The 15,000-nt window shown below is 40.2% G+C and overlaps 2 protein-coding genes across 3 annotated transcripts in view; one reads left to right on the forward strand and one right to left on the reverse strand.

The window, feature by feature from the left end:
* Positions 1-6,198, forward strand: part of LOC137967825 (uncharacterized) — a 19,203-nt gene extending 13,005 nt beyond the window's left edge. The window contains exons 7-8 of the mRNA XM_068814410.1: positions 649-777; positions 3,832-6,198. Of these exons, the coding sequence (XP_068670511.1) occupies positions 649-777; positions 3,832-4,232 (530 nt within the window). The 3' untranslated portion in view covers positions 4,233-6,198. The remainder of the gene's footprint in view (positions 1-648; positions 778-3,831) is intronic.
* A 1,624-nt stretch (positions 6,199-7,822) lies between these two features.
* The window catches only part of LOC137967672 (ensconsin-like), a 9,110-nt gene continuing 1,932 nt past the window's right edge, over positions 7,823-15,000 (reverse strand). For both annotated transcript variants that reach the window (XM_068814200.1, XM_068814199.1), the window contains exons 6-8: positions 12,148-12,237; positions 9,876-9,953; positions 7,823-8,566 (exon numbers count right to left, since the gene is read on the reverse strand). In XM_068814200.1, the coding sequence (XP_068670301.1) occupies positions 7,913-8,566; positions 9,876-9,953; positions 12,148-12,237 (822 nt within the window). In that variant the 3' untranslated portion in view covers positions 7,823-7,912. The remainder of the gene's footprint in view (positions 8,567-9,875; positions 9,954-12,147; positions 12,238-15,000) is intronic.

The raw sequence follows: 15,000 nt of genomic DNA on the forward strand, positions 1-15,000 counted from the left end.
TCCCTCGATTAACGATGTTTTAACTCATTTATTCCTGCAACGACTACAATATTTCCGGACGCAAATCATCCCGCCCGAGTTGCTCGGAGATAAACAATTAACAATTATTCCATGAGCGCGCATTGGATATGAGATTTTAAATTGCCAACGAAGCGCGTAGCAAATCAGTTTCCACATTAGGTCATACGATATATAAGCCGATAAAGGAGCTTAATTGAACCAGTGGGAAAGCTAGAAACGCAATATCGGAAGTCGAACATTTTAATAACTAAGAACATTCAGAGTTTGGGTAACCAATCACAGCGCGTTTTCAATGCTATCCACTGTTTTAGTATATACTAACAGCCGCAATGAAATTCGCTTTAAAACTCAACTTGTGAGCAACCCTAATACGGCTTTTGTGTAACGTAGAAGACAAAACTCAAACTCGTAGTCTGGCGTCCCTGAAATCATCCCCAAGGGTTTTCTCTTTGGAGGGTGTGTTTGGCCTCCTCCGCCCAAATAGCGGCAGTGACAAGCCTCTGTAATGAGTTTGGCAAGCATTGTCTCTTTCTTTGTACTGTAATTTAATTAATTAATTAATTAATTAATTAATTTCCATTTATAGTAACGAAATGGAATTGTTCACTGACTCTTCTTTGTTTTTAGTGGAAGATTTCGACGAATGCAAAGCCCACCAAGACAACTGCGGGCATCACGCTACGTGTGTCAACACAGAGGGATCGTTTGAATGTAACTGCAATGATGGCTTCGAAGGCGATGGCATCTCTTGCGAAGGTACGTGGGATAAAATAAACCAACGTTGGCTCAGTTGAAGGAGCAAGTCTTCTCGGATAAGGACAATTAACCGTAGGCCCCGTCTCAAAAAAAATTGCTGATGGGGCTTTCTCCCCCTGGAGTCTATATGTTTGCATCCCTCAACGTCTGAGGAGCTGTTCTTTCCAAACCTCGACCGTTTATTATTCCTTAAAAAATACCAATCTTGGATTTCTAACAGTTCTTCCACGCACCCGCTCGCGCGGGACGTGCAGAGTTGTGTTTGTCTATTAAACGTATTGTTTTGTGGCGCTGTCTGGCCGTTGTTATTACTTAAGCTCCATCAGGAAGTTTAGGCAAAGAAGATGCCTACGGCAACGACAACGCGACAAAGCAAGAACATTATTGGTTAAAAAGGAAAAATAATAGTGCTGCAACTACAGCAGCTTTTTCCGCGCTTTTCTCTGCCGTACTCCACAAAAAAAACGAGAAATCACCAAATTTTAGGTTTTGATGACAGCGGGATCATATAACAATGAATCATTCATTTTTTATTTTTCTTTAAAACCTTTCGTACCCATGCAGTTACAGGATAGTTCGCCAGTATTCTTGGGTTTCACTCACGTGATCAACAGCCATGTTTTTCAACGAAAACAAAAGAAGACGTTAGCATAATAATAGCTTTTAATTCCCGGAGGATTGAATCGGGACACCAACATGGCCGCCATTTCATTGTTTGGGGACACCAACATGGCGGCCGTGACGTCATGTGAAATCCAAGAATTGCACAACGTGAACAAGACGGAATAATCGCGAAATGTTTGCGATAGATCCAAGTTACTCCTTGTTGTCAGGACGAGGTCGGCAAATAAATGTGCCAAAATGCAAAACGCACGCGCGAGGGGTGCAGAAATATTGTTTCTGTGGCGTTTTCATCTCCGTTGTCGTCGTCCTTGCTTGAGTCCTGTGGCTCAAACCAGTTTAAGCAAGGCTCGAATACATTGTGCTAGCGTAATTTTTGGCATAATTTGAGAAAACTAGCATAATTTTCCCGTTTTTAATTCGCATATTTTGATAATTGTGGAATCATTTTTGAGTTTTGACAGGCACGTTTATTCCGAAATCCCAGTTATAGGATGACGTTGTTCGATGTTTTAGAGGTAGTTTACTGAGCCCGGATATGGAGCTTGTCGGACTAGGTTGCACGGGAACCGGAACTTCCAAAGCAAACCATGTCGGTCCCAATACCTCTCATAGCGACGGCTACAAAATGGCGTCGGCTATGCCATCCGATTCGAACGAAAACATTTGTATACAGCACTCTCAGAGAAATGATATGTATGGCTTTCAAGAATAAACGGTTTCTGATTACAGAAAATGCATTTTTGCACTTATTTGCAATGGTTTTTAAAAAGCATAATTTTTTTCGTCAGCATAATTTGGAAAAACGAGCATAATTTTAGCATAATTTTGACAAAAATTGAGCACTGCTAAAAGCATAATATGCTGCTTTTACTGAGGGTCTCAATGGGGTTAACCGTCAACCGTCAAATGGCCCAAAACTTGACCGTCAACCGTCAAAAACGGAATATTTTTACCGTCAACCGTCAAATGAGCGAGCCAAAATTAGGCGTCAAATTTCTCAGATATCCTTAAACGATCGAGACCGATTGACTTGAATGGGGTCAAGTAAAGCTGTTAATAATTGATCATTTTAATATATCACAGAAATACATATTTTTACTTGTAGTCTCAAGTAAAACCGGCTAGCGACAGAACTGACTTCCGTCGGTTAACACTTCCGGTGTCGTAATACGTCCAGCGGTAAGGGAGGTGATGTAATTACGCTAATAATACACATAGTTGACATAGTTGAAGACCAATAACCTTATTTTTAGTGAACAAATTATAGGATTAAATCCAGTATTCAAATATGAGAAAAACCATATCGTTTTATTAAAACTTACAGTCAAATTTGTGCTTTAAATTCGTGTGATAAACGTCATTCCGAAAAATTAACCGTCAACCGTTAAATGACCTAAAATTTAACCGTCAACCGTCAAAACGACTTATTTTTAACCGTCAACCGTCAAAGAGACCTCCCCCATTGAGACCCTCTTTACTAGCACAATCAATTCGAGCCTAGTTTCAGCTTTCTTAAAAAGTAAAAAGCAAAAAGTATTGACCGCTTAACAACAACGTTTCATATAACAGAAGTGTTTTGGTACATATGAAACATCAATTATGGCTTTACAAGATAAGCTCATAATTGTGACATAATTGGTTACCATGGCAGCAGGAAATCCATCCAGAAACACCCTATATTTTGTTTTCTGTTGCTTGTATCTCTAAAACGAATTAGGTGACCCCCCCCCCCCCCCACCCCCCATCAAGTGATTAGCTGGCCGAGATAAAACTATTTGCAAAGTTTTAAGTAATTCTAGGTGGCCTGCCAGATGTAGAGCCACCTTAAGTTCTCGACTTTTTAAGATGGCTCAGAATTTTTTTAACTTTGTGGAGAGTTTCAGCTCAGCCTGCTAATAACTTTCCAGCAATGAAAAATGGGATCACCGAGTTCGTTTTAGAGGTATAAGCAACTAAAGACAAAATATAGGACGTTTTTAGATGAAACTCCTGTTGCTATGGCGAAGTATTACGCCATTATAATGAACCCATTGTGTTAAGCAATAATCGGTGTTTCATTTGGTATCATGACATTGCTGTCTTGGGATACAGTGTTGTAGAGTCAATTCTTCTAATAATACAATCCTTCTAATAGTACAGTCCAATGAAAGCGTTGAAAAACAAGGAGAATTAGAGAGTGCATACGTTGCCAGATGCTCAAACTTGAAAAGAGTTCACTCGAGAAACCAATGCGCAGCTCAAGACACTTCCTCTTTATAAAGCTCTCTTCTTTTGGTCTCCCACGCAGCCGTTCTTTTGTGTCGTCACGCAACGACCCTCGCCATGAATGGCCGGTCGTCAGTGTGAAGAGCGTTGCGCGACGATGCAAAGAACAGCTGCTTGGGAGACTATCTCTTTATTTACTCTTGGTTTTATTCATTGACTTTGCAGGGGTTTTGACGGATGAAGGAAACTCAACAGAGGTTATTATTATCGTTTTATCTTGTTTTGTCGCCCTCTTGATCATCATCATCGGTGTGCTGGTATGTCTGTTAAGACGGAAACGAAATGCAGTACCTGAAATAACCACTGGCGATGCTCCAAAGGCAAATGCCCCTGACCTAAACACTCGCAATGATCCCTCTCTTGACCAGCACACGTCAACGCAACGATTTTACATGGAACTCTCTCCCAGGCCTCCATCAGATATAAAGCCATATGCAGCTTTGCAACACAGTAACGCAAGTCATGGGTACTATAATGTGAGCTTCTCGCGAGAGGAAACACAAGCCGACGAATACGAAGAGCCAATGCCCTTTGGAGTTCAATCAGCATATGAAGAAATTATCTAGGTATGAAATCGGAGGATGGGGTTGGGAGGGCAGTGGAATGGAGAGGAATCGTTTGGGGAATATTTGAACTTGAAAGTCCATTACATGGTCGCTCATGGAGTCTGATGAATCTCTTTAACGAACAGTGGTCGGGGGAGGGTTAAATGATAATGCCACCAGAAAAAAAATACCTTAGCGATCGATAAAAAGAAATGACGAAAAACGTGTTTTTTTAGCTGTAAGAAAGGTGCTAACAATATTATTGCTGTCAAGGAACTTTGAGTTTAATTTCTGGGGTGAAATTTGCAGGAAACCTACGAAACCTTGGTTCTACGAAGTGGTGAATGCAAGTTAAAGCAAATGTTGAAACCGTTTCAATGGGCCAAAAGAGAGACTTAACGCGTTTACGTGAAACACAAACGGAAAACGGCAGGAAGTCTGAAAATTCTCTTATTGTAAACTTCAAGTGCTTGTCTCCTTTGGGAAGCTTCTCGATGTACGGATCGGAGCAAAAGGCAAGAAACGGCTGAGCTGATAGTATTAAAAACGTTTTTTGCCATTTTTAATTTAACGCAATTGCAAATTTCACTTCAACGTTTTCCGTTTCCCTTAAACGCGATTAAAAATCTCTCAATTGTCTTATTAAACCTTCCTCGCTTAAATGTGATGCTTAAAATGTCTAAGTATTGTTATTCAAACTTCAGCGCCATGTATGCAATGGCAACCCAGTCTCCACCTAAATAATGTATTCTGTCTACAATGGTACGTAACTGAAGCTTGTTAATGTAGAGGGTCTAGATTTTCATTTCATTATGATCGCGGGTGTTTTTGGGGGTTCCAGCTTGTTCAAGGTGTTGGTGATGCCATGTTTTCAGAAATGCACGTAATTGGATACAGGTCCAATTTTGAATCTTACATAGTTAAATCTATCGAACGACCTGCCTCGATTAGCTATGCTACCAACGGGTCGCTTTCATTGTTACTTGATATTTTTAAGAAAGAAAAACAGCTTCATGTATCTTAAGCTAAAAGCAATAATAACCTAGCAAATAGTTAGCAAAGGCTTATACTTAAAGGGACACTTTTTGTTGGATGTCAAAATCTAGACACACATTGAACAAGCTGGAACCCCGAAGAGCATCCGCGATCATAATGAAATGAAAATATAGACACTCTACATTAACAGGCTTCAGTTACCATCGTAGACTGTAGACATTATTTGTGGGGAGATTGGGTTGGCAATGGGTCTATTGTTTCACTATGCAAGATATTTTCGTCGTCGTCACTGAAGTAGATCTTTAAGTCCCTAATAGTGTAGCTACAGCTGAAGGCTCAGTGATTTTTCTTTTTTTTCTAGTCTTCAAAAGAACCAAGAAAGACTAACAAATTAAATTGCTTGAACGTTCCTTATCAAATGTTCAATGATAACAAGATAAAGTAAAGTAAATAATATAATTAATGACAACAAACACTTAATGTCAACAAACACTTAGCCTTCAGCTGTAGCTACACCATTAGGGTGTTCTGAAGATCAGCGTTAGCGACGACGACGAAAAAATCTTGCTTATTGAAAGAATTAGGGTTGGTTTTGTTGCAAGTTTTATCAAGATCGTAAACCAAGGTTGCAAGTAATTCCTAGAAAGGATTCTAGTTTCAGTATAAAAAGCAGAACCGAGGTAGTTGTTTATTTAATTAGTTCCGCTTTTTCAATCATATTTTAGGTGCAATATTATCGGTTTGCGCATAATCGTTTTGTTTATCTCAATTTTGGTGTAAAATTCACTTGCCATCAATAATGCACCTTTAACTACATTTAATTCTTGTGTTCACTTCAGTTGAAACACGGTATTTTATTTTTGTAGCATTTTGTTAAGTGATCAAGGTTGCGTAATTTATCTTTAGCGTTTACACCCTCTTTATATTTATTTCCGTTTTTACCGTGTATGGTGTAATCAAGGAAGGAACAATAAATTTAAAACTGAATAGCAGTTTAAAACACGTTCTAACGTCACTGAGACTATAAATATACCTTTGCCGACGGGAAAACTAACGCTTAGAGGCAAACTAAGAAATTCAAGCATTACTGCGCCTTTCAATAACATGCGGACTCCTAAATTCAAAAGTCAACAGACAAATGCGTTTTTCGCTACCGTCAATCAAATGTTCGGCGTCTCCTCCAAGCTTCCGACTACTGTCGAGTGTACAGTAATCAAATCAAATCGTTGAGCACACTCAGACAATATAGTCGGAAGCTGGGAGGAGTCGCCGAACATTTGATTGACGGTAGCGAAAAACGCATTTGTCGATTGAGCTTTGAATTTTAGAGTCCGCATGTTATTGAAAGACGCAGTAACGTTTTTCTTTAGACGTTCTCTCAGATTTTGCTTCTGTTTAGGTCTTTCCCTCTTTTGTACCTCAAGTTTTCTCGCATGCTCATCTTACTGCAAAACGGCGATCGATTACTCGGCCAGCTCACCTTCACTTTCACTCCACGAATTTGGAGGTGCGTGGTAGAGCGACCAGGATTTCTTCCCCGCGCGGTGAGTTCGTGAGTGGCGATACCGCGGTTCTCAAAGGGACTGACGTTTTACGCGCCCAGAGTAGACATCATTTTCGCACTCGCCGGTCCGTTTTTACGTATAACCGTTTGTTCACGAAATCTCATAAACCTTCAGCCCTCCAATTTGGTGACATTACTACCAAGATGGCCACGTCATACTTTTACGCAATGTCCTTCAAGAGAAAGGGATGTTAAAAAGGGGCTACGGTTAACAGACTAGAGATTCTCAGCATTCACAGATGAAATGCAGAGGAAATTATTTAAAACCGTGAGCATAGTCCGGTGAGGGTCTCTCGCACGCAATTCAAGTGCGCAATGGATTGAGGCCACCTTGCACTCCGCGCCAGCTTCCTTGCATACGGCACCCGCGCCCGCCGTACGCGCTGCAGTCAAAACTGTGCCATCCTGTCTATCATTTTCCCTTTCATCGGAAACTTTGCATTTCTGTGCGCAAACGACGTTGTCGACCTACCGTGTGTCTAAAGGACGCGAACAAAGTCTTTTTTTTTGTGAAGTTAACACAAATAAATACTTAATCAATACAGTTTTGACGTCTTCTTACACTTGAAAATATCATACTGAATAAAAAGCACAAATGCCGCTCGCCGGCAACCCAGTTTTGGCGCCAAAGTTCGTTAACAGAGAGTTACCAAAATCTTTTAAATGATATTCTGGCCTTTTAATTGCAAACAATTGACGTGACGTCGGATAGCACAGTTTTTCCCGCACGCTGAATTCAATTTAAATTTCAATAGCACTCGCCGTAAGCACGGTTATTCGTGGGCGGCCAAATCAGCTTGCCATGCTCGTCCCCAGAGTCCCCCCCCCCCCCCACCCCCATCCCCATTTCTCTTGTTCACAAGGTCGCAGAGCACTCTGGGAATCAATCTCGACCCCAGAGCTCTTCTCCTGACTGAGTGAGAGAAAAGCTCTGGGGAAACCAGAGTGTCAAAAAGGGGAATGCTACCAAAGGATGCAGAGAAGGAAAGAACTGGTTTTTTTTTTTAAGCTAAATGTCTGTTGTCTTTATTTCAGAAACAAAACCAAAACCTCTGGATACATAATATATATTTAATATCTTTGCAAATATGTCTTAGAACACGCCCAATTTAAAGAAACGAAACTTTGTATCGTCCACGTCTTAGTGTCCGGTCAGAGGGGACCTAAAGATGGTGCTATTTGGTTCGTCCGGACCGAACAAAGAATAAGGCCTCACTTCTGATTCGGGTTGTCTGGAATCTTCCTTTAATTGTGACAGCAGGTCCAAACCGGAAAAACTGGAATAGGGAGTGAACTTGACCTGGCGATTATCTGGTTTATCCATTTCTTTGACTTTAGTGAATTCAGCCGCGTGAAATGAGGGCTTGAATTCGCCAGGATTTTGGTTCTTCTCCGCGCATTGGTTCATCAACTGGTTCTTTTGAAGCGACTGGTTCATATGCACGGGGTTGTATAACTGATTGAAGGGCGCCTGAGGTTTAACTTTCGTGCAAACTACGTCATTGTTCAACCGCATCTCTTTAGAAGTGCCCTTGGCTTCGGGTTTCCCAGGGTTCCACTTGGGCTCTACGTATACCGGAACCTTCCATACTGACGGGGGTGGACTAGGGGGCTCGCTTTCGCTACCTTCCGACTGAGATCGCTGTCTGGAGAGGTACTGCATAGTCAATAACGGCGAACTCGGCACTTTAACGGATGTTTTATGCGTGGATGAAGGCGTATCAAGTTTCTTCGTGGTCTTTGTGGCACTAGATAACCTTGTCTTGACAGAGTCTACTCTTTGAAGACAATTTCTCTGGATGGGAGAGAAATACAAGAAAAAAAACCGTTTGCCAACTGCAGTTTGTTTTTTTTTTCCAGTGAGAGAGTCATATAAGGGCCAAAATCAGCTCTGGAAAGCACAGTCAATATTAATGAAAGCCATTGTCTCTTATAGATACCTGAAAGATTCAGTTGACATCAAAGGGATTTGACCTCATGACCTGTGCGATGCCGCTGTAATGCTCTACCCACTGAGCTATGAAGCCCCAAACTGTTGGGAGCTGGTCAGTTTGTTGGGTTCATATGATCGCGCGAAAGGACTTGATGAATGACAGCTCACAACAGTGCGGCTTCACAGCCCAGTTGGTTGAGCATTGCACCGGCAGCGCAGAGGTCAAGGGGTTCGAATCCCGTTGGAGCCACATGAATTTTTCAGGTGACTACATGTATAAGAGACAATTACTTAAATCCTCTGCGAGAATCACAGTTACTCTTTCTTTGACAGTCCATATTTCCGCCAGAAAATCATATGGTACAATTGAGAAAACAAGGACGGAGCGGCTACTCGATTTTCAACAAATTCTAACGCGTTCAAAAAATCATCAATAATTCGAGATACCGCGCCTCGGTGAAATGTCACCATCTGACCTCCGTTGTTCAAAAGGTTGATAACGCCATCCACCGGATACATCATTATCCAGCGGATGAACATTAGCAAAACCAATTGAGTTATCAAATGGATAGTTACTTATCCAGTGGATAGCGCTATCCACCCTTCGAACAACTGGCAGGGGCGGATTTAGAGGGGCGAGGCCCCCTTTTTTTCACCGTATTTAAAGGAGATAGGACGCAGCTCTTTACAACCTCTAATTTCATTGGATCCCTTTAGGACGCAGCTCTACTGTTTTTAGAGTTGCGGTCCAGTTTTTTTTTTTTGTATCGTTCTTTGTGTCCACTGTTTTCTGAACGAATCCCGAAAGCCGTTGTAATAGCTGCGTACTAACCCATTTAAAGAGCCTCTGCAGCCAACCGACTTTCAAGAGGCACAGTTTGCAACGGGCGGTTTTACTTTAGATAATGATTAGTTCAGTTTTAGAGCTTTTCTTATTACAAATACATCATGACTAACGTGAATTTTCCGGACAGAGGGCATGTGTAGGGGAGGGGACGGGGTGCGCTCTCGCCGCAATTTCTTCGGCCCCCTTTTTCTGGAATTTCTAAGTCCGCTCCTGAGGCCTGGGGCGAGCGCGATATCCAACTCGACAACGCTCCAGTGACTGCCACTGCTAGTCGATCCAACTGCCTCATATTTTCCAATTTCTGATACAAAATCGTGAGCTTACCTTATCTGTCTGTTTAAGATTCTCTCTCATTTCCTTTTGACGTTGTTCTTTATACAGCTTTAGCCTCTGCTCTTCTTTCTAGCAAACGGGACGAAAAAACACGTTGTTCATGCACCGAACTGTCACTAAGGGATACAGGTGTTTGTCAAGTGTTCTCGTGAACGATAGCGGTTTTGCGAACGCACCCACCTTAAATATATTTGGCTAATGGACTAGTAATTAGAAAATAATAGCTTCAACTCCTCCTGTTATGAAGGGGTTACCTTTTAAAGAAACTGCATTCGGTGGGGATTGAAAAACGAAACTTATTGTTATGAAAGGAGTTAAAAATCAGGTAAAAATCAATCAGCGTTAGCCCTTCGCCAGGGCCAATCACTTCCATTGAAACAAGTCTACTGAAAAACTCCCCTATTTGTCATTTCCCTTGGTCTCCTAAGAGGGAAACTTTAGATTTTACTCTGTCAACAGAAGATTTTATCAGTAACACTCGATTTACCAAATTTTGACGTCATCTCTGATCTATTACTTAACAGACACATGGCAACATGGAATCGATTTGTTTCATATGATAAGGAATTAAAAGGTTTTTGATGGCGAGGTCAGCTATCGTCTGTCCTCTACGAGATCATTGGCGAGAATCAATCAAAATGCGTGCATTATTGAGCTTATTATACAAATGGATTAAAAGAGTGCAATACAGAAGTTGCTATGGAAACACAGCGATGGTGTAATTCTGTTGACTAGAATTCATGATAAATAAAACATCGCATGATGAACTTGCTCCCGCATTACGTGATTTACAGACACTCATTCCCATACAGTAAATCAAGAAATACGACTTCCTAGCCGTATTTCGTAAAAAAGGTTCTATTGTAGTTGTTAATTCCTTTGTGATGAACGGTTCCCTCTTTGTGATTTTCGGCGCTTACCTCCTTTTATGTTGTGCTTTTTCCTTTGTTCAGAGCTTCCGTTATCATACAGTATATGCAGCCTCTTTGTTTATATGTGGAAGTTAACAATTGCGTGCGGTAAATTATTTGATACACGGTGCTTCTAACATTGCGTACGGTGCGTTTCTTGTGATCATTACGAAGCCTCGTTTACGTATGATTGGAAACGAGACTCTCGGGCTACGCACCTCGTTGGCTATTTCCCATCTCATATCCAACGCGCGCTCGTGGAATAATTGTTATTCATTTCCCAAACACAGCGAATTACGCACTGAATATAACGATTTAATTAAGAACCGTATGCAAATGTTGTTGTTATATACCTAGCCTTTCACGCAACAAAACGAGCACTGTCATTGGTTGATTCTTGGTCACGTGCCCCTGATCAAATTCAAATGTACATGTATCCCGACCGGGATACAATTCCGCAGTTGTTGCCCGCTCCGGATGGTTCGCTGCGATTGTTGAAGGAAAAGTCCAAATATATGACAAAGCACTTAATGTCTGGTCCCTCGGGAAACTAGTTAGTTTTGTTTTCCCTCGAGTCCTGATGTTTCCCGCGACCTCCTCTCGGGAAACATCAGGACTCTCAGGAAAACGAAACAAACTGTTTCCTTTGGCAACATACATTAAGTGTATATTGTAAGCACTACACCAAAATCACCCAATATGGTGAACAAATAACCGAATGTGAGAACATAACCACCGCACATAAGGAAAACAACAATTTTCAGAGGTATCATAAGACAGTTACACGTCCATGGCGTTCCAAATTACTTTTTACTAAAAACTAGATCATTGGATAATACAATTCTAAAGTTTTGATTGGATTAGCCATCATGGTATATCATATGTATAGGAAATCGTATGCATGCGAATGTATTTCATGATTTAAGGGAACAAGTGATGTTTTTAAAGTTCCTAAACTGAGAACTTTTAAAACATCACGAGCGACCATAACTCACGAAATGCACAAGCAATTTTATACGACTTTTTATTTATTATAATTATACTAAACAAAATCACTGCATCCCTCTGTGTCCATAGCAACTTCTGCATTGCATTCTATAACCTATTTATGCATTCATCATTGACCAATCAGAAACGTGGTATTTTGTTGAGTACACAATAATATTATTATTGTTAACTATATCGCTAGACAATTTTACTTGTCAATGGCGATGGCCTTTGGAGGCCAATGGGGTAAGCAGCACTTACAGCAAATTATTGAAAAACTCTGCTTTTCCAAAAGCTGTCTTATTCTAAATTTAGATTCAAAACCCCCATTTGGGAAAAAAACATGTCAACCCTGGCTTGCTCACCTCTTTTTCTTCTTTCTCTAACTCTTTCCTCTTTAATCTCTCCTCCTTTCTCTTAATTTGCCTTTCCCTTTTTTCTTCTTGCTTACGTTCCTATTCACAGTAAAGATAAATTAATCAATAAGACTAAATAAAAAGAAACAAAGAACAGCAAAAATGTCCACATGCTGTCTCACACTATGAAGTTTTCTGTCACCCTTTGTGACTTAAATTGTCACCAAAGTACTTGACTGCTGTACTACAACAATAAACTTATAATGGCTGCGACAATAGTAAAAACTATTATTGCTGCAGTAAAGTACGTAAATTCCTTGCTGTTGCAGGGCTTAAAAGAGGATTCTTGTCCAGAAAACGCACAAATGGAATGAATATTAGTAATCCCATTTGGGCACGACTCTTAAACAGGGAAAATGAGAGTATTTTTATTGCATGAACTTTATTGGAGTGCCAACTGTATTTAGCCCTGGTACACTACTTGGGGACAGTATACACAGCACAGAAATCAAATTAACTCACATTAAATCGTAAGTTGGTCTTTTAGAAGAGGGGAAAACCAGAGTACCACAAGAAAACCCTCTTGCAGCAGAGTAGACAACCAACAAACTCAATACATTGCCTGATTTCAAACAGAAAAGGACTAGGTACGAGTCTGTAAATTATGCAATTAGCAACTATTGATCCATTTAGTCAGAAAGTGCACACCAAGCCTTACAAAATTCCCAAGCTTGATGTAAATAGACCCAAAATTAAACAAGATAGAGCCATTTAAAAACGTCAAAATTTACAAAGAAAAGTATCGCCGTCCGGATGCTGTGTCTGGAACTCTGGATGCCTAAACATTCCTTTGTAATTTAGATGTTTTGAAATGGCTGTATCTCAGTCAAAACGTGCCCGATTAACACCAAACTTGATGATTTTGTAAAGCTTAGTGTGCTCTTTCTGACTATGTGGATCAGTGATGGTTGCTAATCTGTTTTTGTTGCTCTCAAATTACAACTGTATTTAGGATATTCATTGAGAAGAAAGCAAGGTTATAAGGTCACTAAGGAAGCTAATGCTTGCCACTGATTTTCAGCCCACGCATCTCTGCTATTGGCTAGGCATGCTAGCAACTACACAATATTAGAAACCACCATCAGCTGGCAACAAAAAAACAATAAATTATGTGTACACATGAAATGGGTTAGCCAGGTGTGAATTCCATGGGTTCATTTGAGCGTGTTCCTGCCCATATAACCTCACAAAATCCTTTTTAGTATGGTGGTCCCTGATCGTGGAGCAGATGATAACATGCCTGACTACTGTTACAGAAGTGTGGGATTAAGAAAACAACTCTTTCCAACAGATGTGCATCAAACAGTAAGGCTCAGATAAAACGTCAAACTTTTCATGTCCTGGCTTAATTCCCTTCACTATAGCCTGTGAAGAAATAGATGTTTGAATCAATTAAGTTCGACAGATCTTATGTGGGTCGACCCGAGAATTAAGTTTGTGTGCGCTAAATGGGAAGTTCGATTGATGCGGATAGACACACTGAAGAAAATATGGATGTGTTTTATCTTTGTTGGTCCACTGTTTTAAAAAATAATAAAAGTTATTATTAGAATTTCTCAGCAACCATGCACTAAAGATGAATGGCAGCTGAACCTTAAGCAGATGACACACGGTTCAACATCATGCAACATTTGTTGCACAGACGTGTTGAATGGAATAGAGCTGTTTTCTATTTTCGTTCAACATCAGTCAACGTGTTGAATGGCATATTTCAACATTTAAAACATGGCATGACACACTGTTCAACATTTGTTGAATGACAGCTGTGTGTCCCCAGCTTTACTTTTTGCTGATGTAGCATTACTGGTAAGCAAGTAAAAATTAGCGATAGGAAAGAACGCTTTGGTGAAATTGTGACAACATTTTAATTTTTGTCATTTTTCCATTCTCAAGAAGTGCATGAATACATTTGATTGTTTAGTGTACAAAATGCTGATACACTGTAATTAGAAACTTAACACCATCTCTCAATGTCCACTCAGACTCAATTCAAGCAAAACCATTTGCGTGACATTGCATATTTACTTAAGAAGTATGTTAATCTTGAGCAAATTTTCTGACAGTTTATCCTAATGCATTTGAACTTGAAAATGCTGTCACAATGTCACTGAAAAATTGTTCTTTCCTATCGTTAATTTTTACTTGTTTATGCTTTAGGACACCTTTGCTTACGATGTAGCATTGAGCCAGTAATGACAGGGCTGTCAAAAAGGGCCAGTAGCCGGCCAAAATGGCCGCCTACTTACCAATCTTTGGCCAGTTCCTTTCATCTCAATTTGCGGTTTATAACTGAACAAAAATTGAAAACTTTGAGAAGTTCAAAAAAAATGTAGGTGTAGCAAATCCTCTTCAGTTTACCAAGTTAAGGTAAAGATGCATTTCAAATGTTTTTAACAAGTTTACCCATCCACACGAAATGAACGAAAGCTCATAGAACGCCTGCGATATTTTAACTTCACTGTATCTCAGGCTTCTGCACTTGCTGAAATGGCATCTGCCCCAAAAAAACCAAGACAGACAATGCTAAGCATTGCGGGCATTGTTTGAGTGAACAAGCCAAAGGTAAAGGCCTTTTCATTATTTTTTGCATAGACTGAGTATTGGAAAAAAACCCTCACAATTTCTGTGATTTCAGTCCTCAAAATCATGATGTGGGAAAATCGCTCTACAGCAATCTTACAGATTTAAATTTGTTTCACTGGATTCTTACTCAGTAGACTTCGATAATGCTGAAAATAGCATTTCCAAGAACCTACATAAATTTCAAAAATTTCTGGGCAAGCATGCCCCCAAGTCCCCTAG

This window comes from Montipora foliosa, chromosome 8 (assembly GCF_036669935.1).
Source record: "Montipora foliosa isolate CH-2021 chromosome 8, ASM3666993v2, whole genome shotgun sequence".
Taxonomy (NCBI): domain Eukaryota; kingdom Metazoa; phylum Cnidaria; class Anthozoa; order Scleractinia; family Acroporidae; genus Montipora; species Montipora foliosa.